This window comes from Camelus bactrianus, chromosome 15 (genome assembly GCF_048773025.1).
Source record: "Camelus bactrianus isolate YW-2024 breed Bactrian camel chromosome 15, ASM4877302v1, whole genome shotgun sequence".
In the NCBI taxonomy this organism is placed as follows: Eukaryota; Metazoa; Chordata; class Mammalia; order Artiodactyla; family Camelidae; genus Camelus; species Camelus bactrianus.
Genome location: NC_133553.1, coordinates 35,735,977 through 35,761,662, shown reverse-complemented (window position 1 = coordinate 35,761,662; position 25,686 = coordinate 35,735,977). Strand labels below are relative to the sequence as shown.

The following is a 25,686-nucleotide window of genomic DNA, read 5'->3' as shown; positions in this document are numbered from 1 at the left end:
GGGCAGTTCCCAAGATTAAATGCTATTATTTTTAAAAGCTTTTTTAGAACACAATTACCTCACTTTATCTTACATTATTAGGAATAAACATGGTCCATATAAGTAAACTTTTTATTCACATCTTAAAGAAATGATAGATTAAAAAATTTTTAAACCATCTTTTGATGAAGTTGGTCCTAAAACACCTTAACTTTTTGCTTAGTAAAACTCTACTGCCTGGTATGGACCCCCAAGCTTTTTGAGGAAGATTCCAGGGTCAATACCATGAAATCAAATATAATAATCCATTATAACCAAGTCTTGATCTCAGGAACTCCTGGAGTGTGACAAATGTTTATTCTAGAGTTGCTGCTCCTGTAGCTACAGATTCTTCCATACTATTTCATATTATTTTAGGTTCTAGAATTTCTGCCCCTCTGGTGCTTCTAATCTGTTTTCCTAAGCTGAGTTTAAAAATCAGCATTATATAATTTTCCCACATTATTCTGGCTGAAGGGTAGCTCCACACTTTTCCTACAGCTTAAAATCTGATTTTTTTTTTTTCTCTTGTAGGTGGAGGGAGAGGTGGAAAGGTAGAGAGACAGGCTTGATATCTTGCAAATTTTTGTAGGCTTGCTTCAGAATTGCTGGATATTTCCTGACAGATAAGGTTGCTAAAGGAATACATACCAAGAGACGGCCATGTTACCATATTGAGAACAGCAGTTAATTCTTCTAGCTGAGACCAGAAAGGATAATATAATAACTTGCTAATAGTTATTAGGCATTTGCTACTTTATGGATATAAAATATTTTATCTACTTTACAAGCTAATATTAATTAAAGGTACATCTAGAAATCTCTGAAATTATTTGCAAAAAAATTTTCACTAGTAGAAATTTCTTAGTATTTCCCTTAGCGAGTATTGTATGCTTGTTAAGGGTACCTGATACTTGTCAAAATATCAAGTAATACAGGACAGGTGTTACAAAACAAAACACACAACTGGGAAGTATTTTATTTTTTTCTACTTCATGTAACATTATTCAGGACCACAAGATTTTAAAGGTCTCTTTCCAGCAACTTTTATAACTTAAGTATCACTTAAAAATATTTACTGATGCTATAAATATTACTGTTTTTCTACATATTGACAATTTTAATGACTGCCATATCCATTATACCTCTTGCTCCTTTGGTCAGAAAGAGAAACAGAAAATATAAATCAGATGTTTAGGCATTCAAAAGTGGTTTGTAAAAGCACACCCAAACAAACCAAACCTCAGCAACTGTTATAATTAGTTTTAGTTGTTACTATTAAGAATTCTTAACAAGGACATACTGAAGCATGTATGAGATTTTCAAAATTATATACAATTTAAAAACAAATTTAAATTTATAAATAAAAAGTTTAATGGCCAAATTAAACAAGGTTTAAGCATTGGACTTAAAATATCTTAATTTTTAGGCTATTCAGAAATATATTTTGTGAATAATAAGAATTACTTCATAAATATATATGTATAAATATAAATATATATCTACAGGATCTGTGATGCAGGAGAAAACTCTAAAGAAAAAAGTGCACTTTTAGATTATCAGGATGTTGTCATATTTATCCTTCAAGTAAAATATAATTACCATTCCAGGTGCTTTTGGCACAATTTTTTAGGTGAACATTGACACAATCTTAAAAACACAGTGCTTTTATATTTTATTCACTGGAGTATGAAGAATCAAACAGAATTTAGAATTCTGACCAAAAAAATTCAGATAACTGCAACTGCTTAATTAAATACAAAAAAAAAATTGTTTTAAAAAGACTTTAAACTGCCTTTACATCTGGAACATGTAAAATTTTACCAGCAACAGGTTTTCTTCATTCCCCTCAAACAAGAATTCCCAGCCTCCACAGAAATGTAACATTGTCTTTTTCTACTCATATATGACTTAGATCACACCCCAGTATATAAGGACAAAAAATAAATGTATAATAAAAAGATTGGATAAATCAGGAGAGGCTTTTTGGTCTTGAATTCTTCACCCACTAACAATGAAGCAGCACTGTAGGCAGCCCAAAACACACCAAAGAGCTTTAAAACAAAAACAAAAACAAAAACAAAAAAACGCAGCATATTAGCAAGTCAATTAACACTTTGGGTATCACAGAGTAAAAATAACATTTACAATATTTTTTAAGAACAACTCTGACAACCAATTGTGGTAAATAGTAAAGCTTACTGAGAATGTTTAAAACTTATTAATAATATTAATCCTTGCTCTGCTCCTTAACTTCTGCAAATGAAGTCTTTTGTTACCAAACCTGTCTAATCATAAGACTCACCTCGGGTGCCTATTAAGAAGAGAATCATGGGATTCATTCTAGTTCTGTTGAATCAGAATTTCTGAGAAGAATCTAATGATGAGTCCTTTTAACAAGTGTTCCTGGTGACTTAAGATAAGGCAACTTCTGGAAAAACTATTACTGGAATAAATTGCTGAAAAATATTTGTTTGCTGAAAGAAAACTGATCCTTACAGAGTAGAAATTTTTCCCTTTTTTCCTTCCAAGAAGTAGGAAAACAGATTAAGTGAATATTTTACATAATACTTAGTATCACAGCATTTCCCCAGGACTAGGTAGAAGTATAGTGTTAAATGAAAAAAAGGAAAAACAACATTTTGGTGGAGAGTTTTCTGATTATACACATACCTAATTTTAAATTATTTCCACTAGAAATTTATGTAATATTTATTAATGTAGTCATTGAAGGCATTTAACAGAACAAAATGAAAGGGAGAACTTTAAGGGCAGAAATCAGGGAAATTATGATAGAAATAGATTTGGCACAGAGCAGGGTTTCTCAGCTTTGCACTAATCATATTTTGGGGCAGGAAAATTGTGGTGGGAAGTTGTCTTGTGCATTGTAGGATGTTCAGCAGTATCCCTGGTCTCTACCCACTATATACGAGTAACATCGTAACTCTCCCCATTTGTGACACCCAAAAATGTCCACAGACATTACCAAATATCCTTGGGGGGCAAAATCACCATCAGTTCAGAACCACTGGTACAGAGATAAAAAAGAAATCCTGGCAGACTTACTGAAAATGTATTTGAGATAGTCTAACTTTCCATTGTGCTTTTTAAACTAAAAATAAACAAACGAACAACTACAAAAATATTTTAAACTTGTAAAAAAAAAAAGTACAGGAAAATATATGGAACAAAATTATAATCAAATTGCATCTGGATGTCACAATTAAAGTTTTGTTGTAAATAAATGGTTAAAGACTGGTAAGAATTATAGAGATTTAATGTTAAAAAAATTCATGCTTGTAGATTAAACTGTATTCTAATACTAGAGTTAAATGATGAGCATTTTGCAACCTTATTTCTCAACAAACTTTGGACTGAAATAAGAAGCATGTACAACAGCTCACTATACACAGAAGATTAAGTGATTAGGGGAAAAAATTTACCAAAGAAAAATTTTAAAAAATTTTATCCTAGGAACCAAATTATTAGTTACACTTAAAAAAAAAAATGACCAGTTTATGTAATTAATCAGGGTGCATTTTAAGGTCTTTGTTTATTGTATAATGCAGAATTTGAAAATTCCAAGGAAATATCCTCTTGTTCTTAATGATGCATGAGTGTAAGTAATGCTAGTTAGCAGTATTTGATTGTAAGAAATCAATAAAGTAATTGTATTTAAAAATAAAAATAATTTTATCCTAAATTTTTAATGATATAAAAAAGACTCATTTTATAATACATAAATATGTTGTATAAAAAATACTAAGATCAATTTTCAGTTGAACTTGATGACTAAAAATAACCAGAGAACACAGTTTTAGCAATTTTGGGAGTAGTCTCAGAAGTATTCAAACAGGCTTTAATCCAAAAACAACACACAAGCAGGAAGTGATCTTGAATGATTCAGTAAAGTGGTATGTTCACTAAGATTAGATAATTAAATGCCAGTATGGGGCTAGCTCCTGCACTGCACGACTTTTAAATTAAGAGCTAATAGTGACAATCAAAAAAAAAACCTTCTATGATTAGAATGTAGAGGAAAGAAAGCGCTTCTCCTTAGGCTCTGAAGTGTTCAAACAGTTCAAACATACAAACATGTTCTCAAAATATTCTTTTAATGTTTATAATAATAACAGCTACCATGTGAGCGCCTATTCTGTGCCAAGCACTGTACTAGGCATGACTTATACTTTAAAATCTTCATAACAAACCCTAAAAAGGAGTTGTTAAGATTCCCCTTTTCCAGAGGAGGATAAGAAAAGATATCTCCCCAAGGCAGAAGCAAGTAAGTGGCAGAACCAGGATCTGAATTCAGAAGTGACTGGTTTCAAAATCCAACTCTTCTAAATACCCAATACTCATATAATGTCAATGTTAGCCTGTAGTTACTCAATTCTAAAAGGAATAATTTCTTTTATATTGGAATTATATTGTAACAAACATTAAGTAAAACCAAATGTCATAAAAGTAACTACTTAAATACTTTAGCATGGAGGCGACATAATGTCAGTTCTAGAAGTGATGGTCTTAAAAAGTTCTATTTTCCACAAAGAAAAAGAAAATTACATTCATTGTGCAATATACACATATGTGATAAAGCAGTTATTTATTTCTCAAAGCAGTTCAAAATTAATAAATGCCAAAAGTTACATCACTACTTATTATTAATACTTAATAACATCAGTAAATGTTTAAAGTGGATACATATGTTAACGGAAATTTAACACAGTATAAAGTCCTGATCTCTGCAACATAGAAAAGCTAATTGGAACCATGTCTATCATATTTGATAAGAAACTTACTATTCAAATTGGAGTAACAATTATTAAATAAATGTCCAGTGGAATTTTAAATAAACATCTCCCACAAAATCTAACTCAGACGAACTTGTACTATAAGGATAGAGAAGAAAAATTTTTAAACTCTTTGAGTGTAATATTCTGAGGCCTGATTTGCATTTTGTTCTTTATTCCCACCTAGACATACATTATAATTTCTGGCAATTAAAAAGGGAAAATAAAAGAAATAGAATTGGTAAAATTAGTATGGTCACTGTCTCAAAATAGTAATTGTTTGATAAATAATTATAGATTACAAGATTCTTAGCCAGAGAACTAGTATAACCAGTTCTTGTTAACTGTGAGTTCTGTATCCACGGATCCATCAGTGAATCAAAAATATTCAGGGAAAAAATTTTTCAGAAAGTTCCAAAAAGCAAAACTTGAATTTGCTGCATTGCAGACAAGTATTCACATAGCATTTACATTGTACTAGGTATCAAAAGCAATCTAGAGATGATTTAAAGTATATGTATTTCTGGGAGGAGGTAAGCTCTTTGTCCTTCTATTCCACCTTCTTGAAGCTTCTCCCCAAAGTATATGTAAAGATGTTCATAGCTTATATGTAAATACTACACCACTTTGTATAAGATACTTAAGCATCTGCAGATTTTAGTGTCTGCAGGGTCCTGGAACCAACCCCCTATGGATACTGAGAGACAACTGTATACTTCTGTTACTACTTTTTATAATACACACTACTTACTTTTATAAGTGTAGATACAACTTCAAACGATCCAACCACCAAAAGTACAGGGGCTATTACAATGAGAGGAAGTAATGAATATCCTATAACTCCAAGAACTTGGCCATATGCAACCTGTGAATTTTCAAAATTTTAAATAAATATCAAGCGAAATCAAGACACACATTTTAATCACTATTAAACATCACACATACTTTGTTGTACTTACATAAATGTGAGAATTAAGAAAATCATAAAAGTCTCATATCCATCATATTTCAAATTATCATATATTCTTTTATGTCCTGCACAATCTCAGTAACATATCATGTTTTCAATTGTCATTAATTTTCTGATGATATCCAAATCTACATTTCCAGCCCTTCTCTCTCTTTTGAGCTTAATATTCATATATCCAATTACCTTGAGTATATTTCTACAGTACACATGGTCACTACTTCCCTTGTTGTGGGATTACTTAAAGGGACCACAATCATCTTATTCAGATGAAAAACTCAAGACCTAGAGAAGCTAGATGTGACAAATGCAGACTAAAAGGGAAGGGAGAGCAGGCCAGAGAGACTAAAGAGAAAAATATTTTTTTGGAGTTACTATGTGCCAAGCTCTGTGATAGAGCATCACATATTGTGAAGATCAAATATAGTAACAACCCTATGAAATATTATTGTACCCATTATGAAGTAACTGATTCTTTGGCAAAGTGCTTTATTCAGGAAAGCAAAGCTAGTAGGTAGAGAGTTCAAATTAAGATCTAGGTTTCAACTTCTGTATCAACAGTCCTAAATTACCGAAACATTTAATGGTATCTGTTTTCATATAAAAGTTATAAAGGTTATGTCTAGAATATAAGAAATAATATGTAAACAAATGTAATTTTAAGTCTCTATTAGAATTATTTTAAATTTCCATATGCAGAGTGAAGAAGTTTCATAGATAAAAATTTTTTAAGTTTTTTTTTGTAGGGGGGGAAGGTAATTATGTTTATTTTATTATTTATTTACTTTTAGAGGAAGTACTGGGGATTGAACCCAGGACTTCCTGCATGCTAAGCATGCGCTGTATCACTTGAGCTATACCCTCCCTTCTTAGATAAATGTTATTCTAAATTTATTCAAGAGTTTTAGATTAAGGTGATGGATTGAATACATGTATTTAATACTGTTCCCTCCTGAAACTCCACTAAAGGGAAGGGAAAAAAGAAACTCCTTTTTATAAGAGGCATAAACAGGAGATCAGAAGACAGGACAACTTAATTTTGGAAGCTGGAAAGCAGAAGAACAAGAGCTAAGTAAGAGACTTGGAGACCTTTCCACCAAGTGTAAGAAAAGGCTCAAGATATCTGCATTTAGCATTTAATGTTCATAGAGTCAGCCTGATATGAGCCAGAACCCACATGACAACTCTGCCAGGCATCTCCTCTGCTTTACTCTCTCAACAGAGAGTGGAATTCCAGAATGCTGGAACTTCTAGGTTTATTGTAATTCATGAAGTCTAATTTAATGGAGCAGAGGTTCTCAAGGTGTGGCCCGTGTACTAATAGGGCAAAAGCAATGGTGTGTAAAACATGCCGTCACAAATCAAGTGACATGAACTGTACTAGTAGTTACTGTGTTCCTTACTATCACACATTTACAGAAAAAGAAAAAAAGCCAGGTTTCACTTAACAATGTCCTTTATGAAGCAGTTAAGATGATTAATTTTATTAAATCGCAACCTTTGTGTATATATCTTTTCAATATTCTGTATAACAAAATGGGAAATAGAAAGCATTTCTGCTGTATCCTGATTCAATGGTTATCCAAGGAAGAGCACCTGTATACCTGCTTGGGTGAGGAGTTGAACTAGATGCTTTTTCCATGAAACACCATTTTTACTTGAAAGACAAACTATGGTTATCCAGAGTTAGGTATTGGCAGGCATGTTAAGAACCTGAATGAAGTGAGTCTACTGCTCCAAGGAAAACAACTAACAGTATTTCTTGCAACTTATAAAATTCTTTCAAGCAAAAAGTAGAATTTTGGAAAACTTATATCCATTACTGTAAGCCTGACAGTTTCCTCATAAAGGATTTTCTGATGAGATAGGTGGTGACATTAATGAACATGATTTTCTGATATTGTATAACAAAACATATCAACATTTAGAAGATCTGTAAAACTAAGTGACCCCAATTGTTTTCTATATGATGATGCATGAATAAAAAGATCCATCCAATGTGAATTTTAGTGAAAAAGAGTATGAAAAGTTCACTGATATGGTTTGAGATTCTCACTGCAACAAACCTTTAAAAAATTATTACTTGTTGAGTGTTGTTGCAGTATCAGAGTAGAAAGTCCACAATCAAGCAAAAAAGGTATTAAAATACTCTTCCTTTACAAATTGTGTATCTGTAGGAGGCCTTATTTTTTATATATACTTTAAACAAAACAATATATCATAACAATTGAACGCAGAAAGTAGATATTAGAATCCAGCTTCCACTAACCCAGACATTAAAACTACTTGCAAAAATGTAAAACAATGTCTTTTTCTCACTTGTTTTGAAAATAGTTTTAAAACATATTTTTTATGTTAAAATGTATTTGGTTTACTTTTAGTTTTAAATGAATATATCTGTATTTAAAATTTTTATTTTAATTTTAACATAGTAAATATTGGTAAATAAAACCCACATAAAGAAATCTCTTTGGGGATGTGAAATCAAAATGTTTGAGAACTGCTGTAACAGAGAATAAACTGTATGCTTCCTTAAAAAGCTGTAAACTATTTATGAGTGAAATGGGATTTTTTTCTTTCCACTTTATTTCTTGTAACATTTATTGAGTATGCATAATACTAGTATGTTGATCATCTTAAAAGAAGTAGCATAACTTAAAAGCAATTTTGGGACAAGAAACAGGTATGATGAATATAGCTACTGATAACATCCACAGTATCAAAAATAAAGCTTACCATAAAAAACAAAGGTTATTTTCAAAATTAACCACTTACTTCTCCACCAAGGACTCTGGCCAGTAAGAAAATTGTTAGTGAACCAAATATCCAAATAGTTATAATCCATGATACCACCTTAAGAGAAAAAAAAATCATGCAATTAATATCTGTGTATCAAATAAGCTGATAATTTCCCATGAACTCAATTCTCTGCTGTATAAAATAGCTTGGTATACTCAATTTCAGGTCATAGAGAGTTTGGATTCCCAGGTATCTTTCCAAAACTTAGTAAGAATATTTGTAATACAATTTTAAATCCAAATTAAAAATTTAGCAGTGATCAACTGCCTAAGGAAACCTCAGTATTTCAAGATCTATGAAAAAAGATTACTGTAAAAAGGGAACAAAATGTTGACTTCTAACCTTCTGGGTTTGTAGAGTTCGGCAAGGAAAATTCATCCCTGTAAACAGTTACCGATCTTCTCAGGAGGACTTTAAAATTTACATTAATTACACATTTATCCAAGTAATAGAATATGGGAGACATTTGGACAATTTTAACTCCTGAGACTTAGCATAATAATGATACATGCATATACTTCCAAGTTCTGCCAGAACTTAGGGGGGATCCAGAAATAATAACACCCAATAGTAACACAAGCACACTATTGCCCAGATCCTGGTTTCTAAATATTCCCCAATAAAAGGAGAAATTGTTGATTCCAAGGGTGGGGCAGTGAGAATAAAAGATAAGCCCAGAACACTTTATGGAGTCAGAAAGAAACAAAGTGCTCGAAAAAGGATGGGAATATGTCAAAAGGATACAGAAGCTAACCTGAAGGAGCTCCCATGGGCTAAAACTGGAACAATCTGAGCAATTAACTAAATTACAGCACTGGATATAATCCAGAAAATATAAATATGCATGAGTCCATACTGACAAAAATAAATAAACAGTTAAGTAATGGCAAAGACAGAATAGCTATTCCAAAGAGAAATCCAATCAATATATGTGAAAGGAATGAGGAAAATGACCATTCAGTATGCAATACAGTAACAACTGTTGCATGTCAGATTCATCAATAGATGCTAAAATTAGTGGGCTGAAGTTTGATGAGAAACAGGATGTTTGCATAGTCTAAAGTATCTTCACAAGATATTTATTAAAAAGGGAAAAATAGCAACTTTACAGTGGAGGAATTGAGCAGATACCAGCTCATTACTTAACCAAGTGATCGATGCTAATAGTGCCAGGAATACGACATATTAAAATCATGTAATCCTTGATAGCATGCAGAAGGGCACAATGTCACTTCTGTGGTATTCCTGTCCAAAATGTATGACCCCAATCCAGCCCTGAGAAAATATCAAGCAAAGCCAAATTGAGAAACACCTTATGGAAGTAAGAATCTTCTGTTTTTAGCCTTAGAACCCTTTGTTCAAATTAAAGATTGTATGAAATAGATAAAAATCATGGAGAGATGTTCATGTAAAGATGTTCTACATGAAGGCTTGGAGGTGGGTAGGAGTCCAGAGCCCCCATTCAACTTCTTCAATGATCCTTATATCTTCAACAGAGTATTTGCTATAAACTACTGATCTAAGGTAAATATTAATATGACTAGTGTTATATAACATTAAGGATCTTGCTATGGGGAGATTACTCTGGATTATCTGGTGTGCACTAAATGTAATCACAACTGTCCTTAAAAAAAGGAGGCAGAGGGAGATTTAGCTACAGTAGAGAAGATGGCAATGTGATAATGGAAACAGAGATTGCAGTGACACAGCCAGAAACCAAAGAATGTTGGTAGCCTCTAAACATGGGAAGAGACAAGCAACAGACTCTGTCCTGGAAGCCTCCACAGGAAACAACCCTGACATGATTTTAGCCCTTTAACATTCAATTTGGATTCTAACTTCAGGACTGTCAAAGAATAAGTCTGCATTATTTTAAGCCACTAAACTTGTGGAAATCTGTTATAGCAACAATAGGAAACTAATTCATTTCCAAATCACTCTCTGGTAAAGACTTATTTTTTACTCCTCTAAAGCCTTAAACTAGGGATGAGGGAATGAGATTAGTTTATGTTGTGTTTTGATGATAAAGCCCCTGAGAATAGGACAAAGAATTATATAAAACCAGACACTGATGGAATCCTTGTCATTTATTAAAAAGTTTATTTTAAATAACAGAATGAAAAATGAATAAAAGGTGATTATTAGTATTGTGTTTCAAACTCTTTATCCCTTGAGGAAATCAGCCCTTTCAGTCACTTTTGCTCAGCTGAGAGCAGTCACATCCATTTATGCACTTACTATACAAATATTAATAATTTTTATGTCGATGATGTAGGAGAGTTTAGAAAGTATTAATACAAGGCACTCCTCAATTAAGAACAGTTCTGACTATAACTCAATAAAAAAAATGTTAAAAAACAAAAGAACAGTTCTGGGGAAAAACAAGTGAGAAATAATGGGTAAAGCTAAAGCATTTCTCAAACAATGAAGTACTATAGTTAAAACATGGCTATTCTGAATTTTAAACTCTTAAAATATTTAGAATTTGTAAGATATACTCACCCTAAATTGTCCATATAATGATATCATGGAAAAGAAAAGTACAACAGCCAGAGGACCCCAAAAGTCAGGATTGTCTCTCACCACTTGTCTATTAAAACCAAGAGATGGCATTGGCATCAAAACACATCGAATTTTGTAGTAAATATCCTTCAGATCGATATCCAATTCTTCCCTGTAATTTAAAAATAACAATTCCTAAAAGGCACACATTTTTGAATACTGAGACAACTGCAGTAAAATATAATACAAGTTTAAATATAATGGTATAGTCTCCATAGGTCAATAAAACATTTTCATTTGAAGTACCACATTTCACTGGTTCCAAGGTGTACATATGCAACATTTCAACATCTCTAAAGTTGGGATGCATCTCACAATTGCTAGTGTCTTACAACTGTAGTCAGCCTAGAGTGAAGCCAAGTGCTTCCAAGATCTGCCTTTCCTTTTGCAGAGTCTCTTGGAGGCACTACTAATTTGGGACCTTAAATAAAATTCTCTACTTGAGACTTTTTTGGGACCATACTGATCAGACTGCAATCTTATATGACAGCTGGTATGAAATCTACATTCTCATGGGAACTTTTTCTTCCAGCACCCCACCAATTGGCAGACTGAAGCAAGCAAACTTCCTTGCTGTCTCTTTTTATATGTTAAGTTACTTCTCATTTATCCTTACACTAAGGAGATAAGATAGTCCCTTGATGTCTTAGCTTTATGTTGTCTTAGGTACTTTTTCTTTCTTATTGATAAACATAAAATAACTGCATTTTATAATCTATACCATCTTAGATTTGATGAAATACAGTATATTAAGAAACAGGATGTGTTAGCACTCGATTGACCAATAATTACTACAAAGAATAACTTAGTAATGCCTCGATTTTTATAAAGCTATAGATACTTCTTTCCAAAATTGTTAAATACTTTTTCCTCCAAATGACACATAATCACATAATAAATTTCAAGTACTATGAAGAAAGTGAAGGTATCCCTATAGTACTCCTAGTGGTAGCTCTAGAATTTCCATATGGGAGATAGTTTGGAGTGGTAATCTTTTTTTAACTCTTAATCTGTCTTAAACTTGATTTCCACAGCAAGCACACAGCACTCTGCTTTTTTTTACTTTCACTGAATGTTTACTTGAGATACCTATAGACCAAGGTTAAGTTCTAACAGTTTGGAGTATATTTGTGTGTGATATAAGATTATGATTCTTTTAATGTTTGCCATTCAGTAGATTAAAAATATTCTCTCATAATGTCAGTTTCACTAATTACAGCTGACCCTTGAACAATGCACCGGTTATGGGCACCACTCTCCCTATACAGTCTAAAATCCACATACAGCTTTTGACTCCCCCAAAACTTAATTACTAATAGTCTACTGTTGATCAGAAGCCTTACCAATAACATAAACAGTCAATTAACACACATTCTGTATGTTATACGAACGTCTACATATATTTTATGCACTCATGACATACCTTTTAATTTTTTCAATAAATCTAGGCTATGTGGTTCATCTGCGAGTTTTCTCAAATTGCTGTGAATCTCCACATTTTTTCCCAATATATGTGTTGGAAAAAGTTCACATATAAGTAGACCCACACAGTTCGAATCTATGTTGTTCAAGGGTCAACTGTATAGTAAAACTGAAAACAGCTAAAACTTTTGACCAAAAAGGTTAAGATTTTTCCATACTTGTCTTTAAATAATACCAAAGAATATAATCATCCCACAGACTAACTCTAAAAACCAAAAATACATATTATTTTTACATACAGGAGTGGTTTGTTATCTTCAGGGTCATCATCTTCAACTTCCAAAAGCCAGCCATATCCTCTTTGTCTCAGAAACGTAGTAGCTGTAGATTCTTTGATAAAATCTCCACCAAGGTTTAACTTGACATCTGGGGATGCTATTGAACCACTGAGATCTTAGGAGAAAAGAGGACAAAACTTTAAACCAAGGTAAAATACAAGTCCTAGCCAACATGAGTATATACTCAACTAAATAATTATCATTTGAAGATCTCTAAGTATTAACATCTGAAACTGCATACAATCCTCATATTTGATAGTTGATAGTGCTGAAAACAAGAAAACAGGCCTCAAATGGAGTCACTTATGCTAAGCACCATGTCAACAAACTAATTAATTATAGTTTTGGCCTCTTCCAGAAATGGAATCTTAAACCAGTGAATCAGCAATCACCTGGTCAACACTAGTGAGTTAATCTGCCTGAAAGACCCCTGCAACTTCCTAAAGGAAAGTGACTCTGCCACAACAAATCCACTTTTTGCTAGTGTAACTTCCTTGTCCTGCTCCTGTCTGCCTATGAAAATCTTTCATTTTGTACAGTTCCCTTCTATTTGCAAGATGGGATACAGCCCAGTTCATGAATCACTGACTAAATCAATAAAAATTGCTGAAATTTACTCAGTTGAAGTTTGTTTTTTTTAACAATAGATATCTAAAACCACCTTTTATTTTTACAACAAGAAAATGAAAAATGAGAGGTGAAGACATATGAAAGATTACACAGCTAATTAGGTAGACTGGTGCCAGAATCTAGGCTTACAACAATAACTTTAAAATTTAAATGGAAGATATATACAAAATATACTACAGGATATCATTCTAGATTCCCTTCACTACTATGTACACTATGTGCTTCAGAACAAACTAACTGTATAAAGGCATTATATATTTATATATATATAAACCATTAGACATTATTTGCTAAAGGAAAACTAATTTTCCCCTATTTTTAAATGTATTTATTCATACATTCTTTCATTTAAATCACCAAATATCTATGCTAAGTGCTTCATATATTAATGCTTAGTTCTGGATAAATCTGACTAGAAAGAGTTCCTGATAGTTCAGCTAATTTTTTCTTTATATAAATTACATCATTTGTCTTTTGTTTTGGCAAAATAAAGGTGATTTTATTTATTTTTTTTTTTGGTCAGTTCTAAAAAGCAGTGAAGAGATTCCATTATCTACACTACAAAATAAATTCCATTCAGTCTTACCAGTGAGTGCTCTAGAGGTTACAGATAATCACAAATGCCACATTTTCTAGTCAAAAAAAAGGGGGGGGTGGATAGTAAAGGACTTGCCTAAAGTCATACAGGAATTAGGGAAAAAACACCTCTGTAGGAGCAGATAATATGCACTAGTAAACAACCATCAATGTTGTTAACCATAAGTCACAAGACTGCAGTGGTATTTTAGAAAACAATTTTGGCAACAGCAAAGCAGAACATTCTTAAGACAGACTCCCCTTCCCTGGTGATGAAAGACAGTATACAGAAGAGCTTAATTTGCTCATTACCGTAAATTCTAGGTTAGCTTTTGAGAACTGCCATTAAAATTTTGGCTTAAACTTCAATCAGTGAGTGGCTTAATTAAGAGTCACATCATGATCTGATTCTGATAACTCCCACAATTAATTACAATAAAACTTTCATTCTGAAGCTAAGTCCCAGCTTAGCTACTAATTAATACAGTAAATCATTAATGTCTTCTGGTCTCCAGTTTCCTATTCAAAGTTCTTTCCAAGTTAACATTATATAATTCTAAAAAGCTTTTATAATGGAGTTTATTCAGCTAGAGATAAAATGCAAGTACTTTTGGATTCACTGTCCTTCCCTAATTAAAGTGTAAAAATAGTTGCCGTGGATGCTAATTGTGCTAAAATTTTGTGATTAAAATATTCTCTCAAAATTATTTTCTGCTTCTTGGTCTTAACCTCAGTTGAAAATTAAAGAGCTGAATGAAACTTAACTAAAATTCTACTCCCAATAGGTACAGTGTCTTTTCTTGATTAAACAAGAGGAAGACTTAGATCAGGAAGTCATTAGTACAGCAGTGACATTAAAGGTTTTGGAATTATGAGGCAGGAAAGGACCTTAACAACTGTTTCCTGGCCTCTAGAAAGGACTGCACTTAACATTCTTAATCTAAACCAAAAAAGGATATATAAATTATGCTAAGGAATGTTGTGATAAAGAATTCTATGTGTTTAGCAGTTTGTCACAGCATGGATGTAGAACTTCAAAAATGCACCTTTAGCTTACAATTTTGTAGTATTTTCTACTCCATGCAAGTAGGAAAATATCATGCACATGAGTAGGAGAATGTCAGAAAGAGTAGTTTGACTCATTCCTCAGTTCCTCAAAGACATAACTAGATGTGGATACAAAAGAGCCACAGAAAAGTAAAATAAAAATCAGTAGTTAGCCTAATAGGTGAGCAACTTAACACACAAAAAATGTTGGAAAACAATGAGAAAGATTCCAAATCACTCCAGGAGCACAGCTCTCTTACATTAAACCAGAGTAAGAACCAGCTAGCTTAATTGTCAATTCTAGGATAGGTATTCAAAATTATAAAACATTACTTTTAAATTAATTCTTTCTTACTACACTATGTATAATATTCTTCTCATTTTCTAAGTTAAAAACAATAATAAATATAACTGAATTTAAGAGGAAATAATCTTTGAAAAAAATACTGCAAAAATACACCTAAAAATGTTTCCACTGCTGTTTGGGCTCAGAGTAGGGAAGAATATCAGCAAGTTCCAAGTTTCACTGAAAGCCACCTGAAAAAACTGCAGAAAAAAATTTAACAGTAATTTCCCCCCCAGCATTTCAACTCAAGTGTATTACTGGGTGAGGGATTCTTTCTCTGAATCTTCTACTCAGCCTGAGAATTTCACTTCAAGAACTTGGTCAGTGCAGTGTGATAGTATGCTCAGGATGAGACTTACTGATCTGCCTCGAGACAAGTTCTTGATTTTTATGAAAGAAGAGTAATGTGCAATAAATATGAACATTTTGTTGGTACTTGCCAACTTCTTATATATGTGAAGAAGCTTTTTCTTATTCATCAAGCAAAGAGCAAGGACAAAAGTCATTCCATTTCATTTCAATGAAAATGAAATGAAATCCATGTGTGCTTAAATCTAAACCAGAACTGACTATGTGCAGCAAAACAAAACAACCACGTTTCACACTGGAAGGACAAATTCCACTGTTCCATTTAGGCTATAAAAACATTTTAATGCATATAAAGGCCAATGAAAGAGATCAAGAAACCAATATGATGTACATAATGATTTTATAATGGCTAGATCTACATATTGGAGCTTGACCATGTTACTCCGTAAGAAAAAAATGTAAAGGCTTATATAAAATTGTGTCCTAGGTTATATTTTTCCTCATTTTTTTTGGTTTTTATTTTAGTAGCTTTACTATTCAGTACTGCCAGTTAATTTTCATATTGCACACAGTATTAATTAAATCAATTAAGTCTCCTGAGCCTATCCTTAGAAAAATTAAATCTCATTTTGGTATAAACCAGTTATTTAACAGCAATTTCTTTTATTTGCTTTGAGTCTTTTGGCTTTTTTATTTTGAAATAATTTCAGATTTATAGAAAGTTGCAGAGAGGATACATGTACCCTTTACCCAGTTCTCTCCAATGGTACCATCTTATATACTATCAAAACCAGGACACTGGCATTGATAGTCAATAGACTTTATTCAGATTTTACCAGTTTTAAGTCCACTTATTTGTGTGTGTGTATAAAGTTCTATGCAATTTTACCACATTTATAGATTTGTGTAATGCCTTACATGTTTAAAATTAATGAAAAGAAATATTTTTTTGAAGATAAAGCTTGCTCAATGACCTTTTTCTCTCCCAAAGAAAGGCTGACTAAAAAGTCATTTTCAATTTTCCAATAGGCAAGAAAAGCTATTCTTCCACTCATTATATATCATACTTCACGAGCATGTTGTATAGACTGTATTTGTGATAATACCTCCATAGATATAATTTTTTAAAAATCAAGTAGGAAATTTTTAAAAACGAAAAACTAAAGATTCCTCTATCAACACTACTAAATTGTATTAGAGATGATATCCTTCCTGGAGAGGAAGAACGTCACACAAAGCAGGCTAAATGGCCACTTTAATACCTTAAGAGAAAATTTGTTTACTCAAAAAAGCACTGAGAATAATTACTGCAGCATTATGTCTACAGATTACTGATCACAATAATGTACTATGAGTTGTAAATACTATCATTTTCACATAGGAGTATCAGTCTTTTCAGGCTGCTGTAACAAAACACCATAAACTGGGTGGGTGGCTAATAAACAACACACATTTGTTTCTCAGGGGGTGGGTCTAGCTCAGTGGCAGAGCGCATGCTTAGCATGCACAAGGTCCTGGATTCAATCCCCAGTACCTCCATTTAAAAAACCCCAGGAGATGTTGTATATATACAGGAATATGACTTAGCTACTAAAAAAACCGAAATTTTAAAAAAAATTGTTTTTCACAGTTTTGGAGGCTGGAAGTCTAAGGTTAGGGTGTCAGCATAGTCAGGTAAGGGTCCTTTTCCAACTTGCAGACTTGTCCTTGTGTCCTCACATGACAGAAGGGGGTCGGGAGTTCTGTGAAGTCTTTTTCATAAGAGCACTAACCCCATTCATGACAGCCCGATCCTCCAGACCCAAGTATCTCCCAAAGGCCCCCATCTCCTAATATCATCAGTGGGCATTAGGATTTCAACCTATGAATTTTGGGGGACACAAACATTCAGACTATTAACAAGGGGTAAAAAGACTGAGGAAGCACTATATTGAGCCCAGTCCTTTTCTGGAGATTCATACAATCGATTGTCAGCTTAACATTTCTTTACAGCTATTTCAAAAGCATCTACAACTCAGTATTCCAAACTGAATTCTTGATATTTAAGGTCTTCCTCCAGTTTCTTATTTCAGTGAGTGGTATCACTATCCATCCAGCATTGTAAACCAGATTCTCCTTGACAATTTCCTTCACTCACATGCTCCCACAACATTCAATTCACCACTAAATTTTGTTGCTTTTATATCTTAATTTTTTTAAATTGAAGTATAGTTAAAATGTGTCAATTCCTGGTGTACAGTATAATATCCCATACATACATACACACATATTCGATTTCATATTCTTTCATTAAAGGTTATTATAAGATATTGAATAGTTTCCTGTGCTATATAGAATAAATTTGGTTTTTTATCTATTTTTATACATGGTAGTTAATATTTGCATATCTCAAACTCCCAAATTTATCCCTTCCCACCCCCTTTTCTCTCAAAAACCGTAAGAGTGTTTACTATGTCTGCAAGTCTGTTTGTGTTTTGTAGATAGTTCATTACTGTCTTTTTTTCTTTTTTTAGATTCCACATATGAGTGATATCATATGGTATTTTTCTTTCTCTTTCTGGCTTACTTCACTTAGAATGACAATCACCAGGTACATCTATGTGGCATTATCTTGTTCTTTCTTATGGCTTAGTAGTATTCCATTGTATAAATATATCGCAACTTCTTTACCCAGTCATCTGTCCATGCACATTTAGGTTGCTTCCATGTCTTGGCTATTGTATACAGTGCTGCTGCATGAACACTGGGGTACATGTATCTTTTCAAATTAGAGTTCCCTCCAGATTTTTGCCCAGGAGTAGGATTGCTGGATCATGGTAAGCCCATTTTTAGTCTTTTGAGGAATCTCCATACTGTTTTCCATGATGGCTGCACCCACCAACAGTGTAGGGAGGTTCCCTTTTCTCTATACCCTCTCCAGCATTTATTGTTTGTGGTTATCTCTAAATACTTCTTGAACCCACCACTTTTCTCCATTTCTACCACCATCACCAAGTTAATTCGAACTATCATCTCCTGCCTGCAAGACTATAATGGTCTTCTAACTGCTCTCTCTAGTCATTCTTGTCTCCTTCTAGTCTGTTCTCTTAACTATAGCCAGAAGAATCTTTTTTTAATGCAAATCTTTCTCTCTCCTGTTTAAAATCCTCCCACTAGTTTTTCAGCTCAATGTGACAATCTCTACATGCCCTATCTACTTCTCCAGAGCAATTTTCTGCCTTCCTCCTGACTCTGACCCAGTGCTCTAGCCACATTAAGCCTTTCAGTTCTTTGAATGAACCAGGATCCCTTTTATCTCAGGGACTTTGTACCAGGCTGTCTCTCCTAACTTCAGGTAAATGCCACCCATTCTTCAGTTCTCAGATATACTTACTTAAGGAAATCTTCCATGATTTCTCTGATTGGATTTGGTTATTTTCGTAATTCCCTGGACTTTTCCTTCATAGCATTTATCACTTTATAATAATATATTTGTGTGATTATTTGGTTAATGCATATAAGTTCTATGATGGCAGGAACTAAGTATCTTTGTTGCAGTTTTGTTTTACACATATATCACCAGTACTTATAATAGTGCCTGGCCCATAATAGGCAACTAACAACAAATGTGTGCTAATTGAGTGAATTAATTGATGGAAAGGCAAATAGCACTACAGTGCTTATATCAAGAGACATTAGAGGCTTTTAACAAAGCAAATATACAAAATTAGATTTGTATTCTGTAAGCATAATTTTAGCTGCACTATGAAGGACTGATTTAAGTGGGGAGAGATTTGAGCGGGGAGTATGGTCAGGAGACTACAGTAAAAAGTCTAGATAAGAAATGGAAAGGACTTGAACTAAGGCAGCATCAGTAGAGAGGGAAGAATAGATTAATTATATAGCTATTCTGAAACTATTCTGAAACAATGTGATGACCAACTGAATATGAGAAAGTGAGAGAGGGACTAGAGATAAGTTTCTGGCCTGTGGAAAGAGGAACTGTATCACAAACATTAAGTCATTTTCACTTTAGTACCTCCTCGTTTTCACCATTGGTTAATTAATCCACCAATAAGTATCTACGGATTACTTATTGCTATAATGCTCTTAGAGTAATATAAAGAAGTGAGATACTCCAAGGAGTTTAAAATTCAATTGATAGTATATCCAAACAATAGAATATTATTCAGCCAGAAAATGGAATGAGTTACTGATTCATGCTGAAACATGGATGAACTTTGAAAGCATTATGCTGAGTTAAAGAGGCGAGGCACATATTATGTTACCCCATTTACATGAAATGTCCAGAACAGGCAAACCTATAAAGACAGAAAGTAGATTAGTGGTTGTCAGGGGCTGCAAGGGAGGGAGGGAATGGAGAGTGACTGCAAATGGGTACAGGGTTTCCTTTGGGAGTGCTGAAAATGTTCTATGATTACATACTGGAAATGGTCATGCAACTTTGTGAATAAACTAAAAACCACTGAATTGTATGCTTTAAAGAGGTGAAGTTTATGATATGTGAATTATATCTTAATTAAAAAACTAACTGAGGTATGATACAAAACCCTATTAGTACTGTAAAACACACTCTTCTGTAGGTAAACAACAGTGCCTATTGTCAACAGATCACAGATGTCTTAGGAGTAAAAAGGTTTAAGCTATCAAAGAGGGAGTCAAGAAGGCTATATGGAGGTACAACCTCCATATGAGAGATAACTGGATGAGTAGAGAAGGAATAAGAAATAATTCCAGGGAAAATAAAGGGCAGGGACAAAGGCATGGAAGCCCAAGGCATCTGAAAGGCACAGAGCTCCTCTCTGAAAGTTGTAGGAGATAGGCTGGGACAAATTGCTAAGAGCATAAATATCAGGCCAAAAAAATATATTTCTTTAAACTTGTCTTTATCTTGTATGCAAGTGTTTCTTTACTCATGTTCTGTGGTATCTGGATCCTATGAGATGCACTCCACAAAAAGCTTTTGATATCACTAAATCTGGAAAACCCTGCATACTACAAATTCCACTTGGAATTTCACAAGTAATACTGGCATACTGGGAATTCTGCATTAAGGAAACTTGCTTAACACATTATTTACCAAACTTTTGTTGCCATGGAACTTTCCTTTGGGGAAACAATGATGAAGATACTTCTGTGGATCATAGAAAGCAAGTGAAGTTCCAGCAGATCAGTAAGGATTGCTGGATGCTGAAGAAATAGGAAATAACAGAGATAGTTGAGCTGTGAAAATAAGGAAAAGGGGAAGTAGTAGATTTAATTAAAAATTCTGTCAATTAAGAAGGGACCTGAGTGATGGTAGAGATGGAAGAAACAGAGGAGACATAAAGAATGCCAGTGAGAAAAACAAAGAGAATGGTTCCAAAGGAAGCAAGAAGATAAGGGAATAAAAGCACTTGTAGAGGCTTATCCTTAGAAAGGAAGAAAGAAATCTTTCCTTTAAGATTTGGAGGAAAGATGAATGCTTCAATATAGATACAAAGATATTTAGAGGTAGAAAAATATGAGGATGGGAAAATGGCTATTGGGTGACTTAGACCATCTTTCTGTTCATGCCCTCTCCAACTACTTGCTGGATTTCTGTTGAATTAGTGTTGGCTTCAGCTCTAGCAGCACAACATCTTTATCTTAATCACAAAGTATCATGTAGTCATGAAACATTTATGAAGTTCCTGCTATGTACCAGCCTCCATGCTAGGCAATGGGTATGACACTGATAGGCAGTAAAACACAGCTTCCAAATCCAAGAAGCTCATGGTCTAAATCCACATTGTTTTAGGTCTGTGAAGACTGAGAAGCATAAAACACAGTAATTGCCTCCACCAATTACTGCACTTGCATAGTTCTTAAGTGAATATTCTTCCCTCTCTTCAGTCTGAAGAACTCTTACTTTTCCTTACAAAATGTACCTAATCTGTCTCTGAAGACTTCCTTGATCCTTTACTACAGTTAACCACTTCCTCCTTTGAACTATATTTTTATAGCATTTATTATGTATAATGAATGTGTTAAATCCCTTTCTTATTAAGCCACTTCTTGGTGTTAGGGGCACCAAGATGCAGTCCCTTGCACATGGAAGTACTCCCTCCATCCTACATATACAAAACATCAGCTATCCTTCAAAGTTTGGCAAAATATTACCTCTATTAAACTGTCCCTAATCTTCCAGCTATTAAAAAGTTCCTCCTCTTCTGATCTCTCATAATATTCTAAATCAGTGCTTCTCAAGCTTTAATGTGCATATGAATCACTGAAAGATCTTGTTAAAATGTAAATTATGATTAAGGCAGATTCTGCATTACTAGCACCCAGGTAATGCCAATGATGCTCATCTGTGGACATAAACCAGACAAAGAATTACTTATTTGTGTGACACAAAATAAAATCAAAGGATTATCTTAAAGACTTCTATACTATACTTTACTAATGTATAACAGTATCATTACATTCTTGTATTCATACACATGCATTTCATTACTGCTTTTGGATACAGTTTTGTACCACCAACTTAAATATTCAGTATGGATTTCAACTTTATTTATTTATTCATTTACTGGCATATTCCCACATAGTCTATGTTCTTTTAACTCGTATTTACAGACTTGCTTTTATACATATTATCTTAATAATTCTCACAATATTCTTATAAGTGTGCTTTTCATTTTATGGGTGACAAAATGGAAGTTTATAGGAGCTATGTAATTTGACCAATATCACATAGCTACTGTAAGAGTCAGAACTTTAACTGAAGTCTTCTGGCTCTAAATACAATAATTTTTTAGTTATACAATCCAAAATGTGTTAAGTTTTGTAGTCCCAAATATCAATGTCGTATGAGATAGAAGAAAGCAGAAATCACTTATTCCTTCAACAAACAATTATTTTGTGATGTTTATATTCTGGGTTATGTGGCAGTTGCTGGGATAGAAAAGACTAGGGAAGCTTCTGTTTCCGAGGAACAGTTACGCAAGGTTTTACCATGGAAGGAGTCTTAAGAGTTCAGTCTTAAGTTTCAACTTGGGGTAAGGAGGAGAAAAGTATTCTAAGCATGAGGACCAGGCTACGCATACATATAAAAACAAATACGAATGCAATTTTAGAACAAAGGTATGTATGGACAAATAGTAAGGAAAAGTATCATTAAAAAAGAGACAGAATCTAGAAGGAAGGTATAGGCTGAAAACATCTATAAGCTGAAAATATTCATGTTTTCAAATATTTATGTTGGAGAACAATAAAAAATAATTGTGGGGCCAGTTAATACTGAAACCCAAGCAGCAGCAGCACTGCTAACAAGTATTGGGCACTTAAATCTGCCAGATGTACTAAGTGCTTTGCATGTGCAAAATATTTGAGTACTTGGGTATTATTCTTCTCATTTGGATATAAGAAAACTGAGGTTAAGAGAGATTAAGTTACTTGCCCAACATGACATAGATAGTAAATGGTAAAGCCAGGATGCAAATCCAGTACTCTATATTTCAGATACATTATTCAATTTATAAAAATATAAGAAAAAGGCATCATTGTTCAGTGTAAAGAAATTTGAGGAGACAGGACAGTAGCTCTTAATTCTAGATCCTTTATGTGGAAGTTACTGAACTTCTCTAAACCTCAGTTCCATTATAAAACACAGGAATAAAGCTCAGCAGGATTCTTATATAGATCAAACAAGTCTTTTGCTTAAAATGCTCTGTAAATTTAAACTGTATAATGTTATAAAGAGGGTATTATTATACACATATCTATCCTTGTCTATATATACCTAGATATACAGAGAGTCTATATATCCCTGGAGGCAATATGGAGAAGTCTGAATCAAACTTATGGATTTTACTTATTCCACGTTTCTTGATTTGGTACATGGAGTTAATGGATTAGCTTGTTATATTATTGTCAAATTTCTTAGGTATATTTAAGAAAGGTAATTCCTGGAGTAAGGGAAGATATGAAAAATATAAATACATGAGTTTGAATAAACATCAGGTTCTGATACTCGACAGACAATTTTTTCTTACAGTCTGGGAAATTAATGTTGATTGTCCTTCCCAAGCATTGTGCTACCAAATGTAGATGAAACAAATTAAAACATGCTGGGTTCCTGTATTTCACCAAATTTCCGTATTACGTTTAACCATATCAGCTATGTTCTCTATGAGAAAAATTTTATTTTACATTTTAAATTATAACCAAAACTACAGCACTTTTTTAACCAATGCCACTCAAAAAGCAAAACAAGGAAAACAACAAAAAGGGAAAGCAAGCTATATTAACTGATGCACTAGGAAACTAGATTTCTGCGGAAACTCTAGGTCTTTCTCTAGAATAAAAATTTCTATAGAGATGTATAATGTATTTTTTCATATGGAGCAGTAAGTCTGGTCATTGGAAAATTAGTTGTGTACAAGATCTAACAAAAGTAAAATCTGAAGACGACTAACCGAGAAAGATTTCAGTTACAAAGAGTCTGGTAAGGAAGAGAGAAGAGGAAAACAAATTCTCCTATGCTGTAGAAAAATCTCTCCAGCACAAAAGCTTCCTCGAACCAGTATAAGAAAATCTGCAGAAGCCACTGGGAACACCCTGGATTACAAGAAACTTCAAATATACCTGCGTCCAATTCTCTGAATACTGAGGTCAAACACCATAAAATAGGAGGAAAACTAGGGCGCAGGCAAGATATCAGATTCAATAAAAACCACAAACTCTATGAGGGAAGTTAGTATTTCCAACGCCGAATCTAATCTCAGCAAAAAGTTATCTAAATAACAGGTCAAAACAGCTCTCCTTCCTCGTTCTCATTCTTTGATACCTTCCCCAGCTACTAACCATCCCTTTTCTGAGTAATAGCAAGTCACTTTAAAAATAAAATTTTGGGGTCCCGTGGGTCCACTCGAGGTGGGAAGCCCGCCAGAAAAACCTGCCCACCAGACGGTGTGAGGAAAGCCAGAAGCAGACCGAGTCACTGAGAAGGCGCCCCACACCCTTCCCTCGGCCACCGGGCCCTCTCGGAAGGCCTGGCGAGCGCGGACAGCTCGAGTCACCCACGGGTCAGCTTCCTGCCGGTCTCCGCTCGGCAACAGCCGCCTCGCACCAGAAAGACCCTGCCGCGTCCGGCCAGGCGTCCCCTATATCCTGGAGATGGGCCCTACTGGGCTCAGTCTCACCTTCCGCGTCTGCCGAGGAGACAAAGGTGAAGTCCCCGTTGGTGGGGGAATACGCAGGGGGCGGGCCCGGCGGCTGCATCTCGCGGCCCCTCCGAGCCCGAGGCGGTGGAGGAGGCTGAGGCTGGGCCCAGGCCCAAAGGCGGCTGCGGCGCCGAAACGCACGCGCGCACTACGGTGCGGCCTGCGAACCGGGAGATGACTGCTGGGAGCGAAGCGGGAGACGAGCGCAGCGGGCCTGTCCCCGAGGGTCCCCCACAGAAGTCCTCTCGGTGGCGACCGCCCAAGCACCACGACGCCGGCGTCCTGACAGGACCATAACAGTGACAGCGCCACTGGGATTGGCTCTTTGTAATATGCTCTCCCATTGGCTCTCGGAGAAATGTTCTGATTGGCTCTCCTTGTCGTTGATTCCGGAAGTTTACCCAGGACAGGAAGTTCACTTGTAATTCGTGGAAAGCTCGGGCTTTCCCACTCGCTCTTGGCTGTTTTTGTTTCTTTTAAATCTCATCTCTTCTGGCTTCCCTTTATCTATTTCTTCCGTTTTTCTTAACTGGAGGGTTAAAGAATTTTAGAACTAGAAATGTTTTTGGAGGTCAGCCCTGGTGGAGGATCCCAAGATTTCATTACCCTTAGTCATTACTTAATTGTATAGGATCTTGACTAAGTTACATATCACCTTTGAGCCTCAGTTTCCTCTCCTGTGAAATGAAAG

General features: G+C 34.3%; 1 protein-coding gene across 1 annotated transcript; it reads right to left on the bottom strand.

Annotated features, from left to right (window-relative positions):
- Window positions 1-964: 964 nt before the first annotated feature.
- Window positions 965-25,313, bottom strand: YIPF4 (Yip1 domain family member 4). Its single transcript, XM_010967621.3, has 6 exons — window positions 24,975-25,313; window positions 12,861-13,014; window positions 11,080-11,251; window positions 8,554-8,631; window positions 5,563-5,676; window positions 965-2,072 (listed from the first exon to the last, which is right to left on the bottom strand). Exons 1-6 carry the CDS (start codon window positions 25,051-25,053, stop codon window positions 1,935-1,937), a joined length of 735 nt encoding a protein of 244 aa, XP_010965923.1. The 5' UTR covers window positions 25,054-25,313; the 3' UTR covers window positions 965-1,934.
- Window positions 25,314-25,686: the final 373 nt, after the last annotated feature.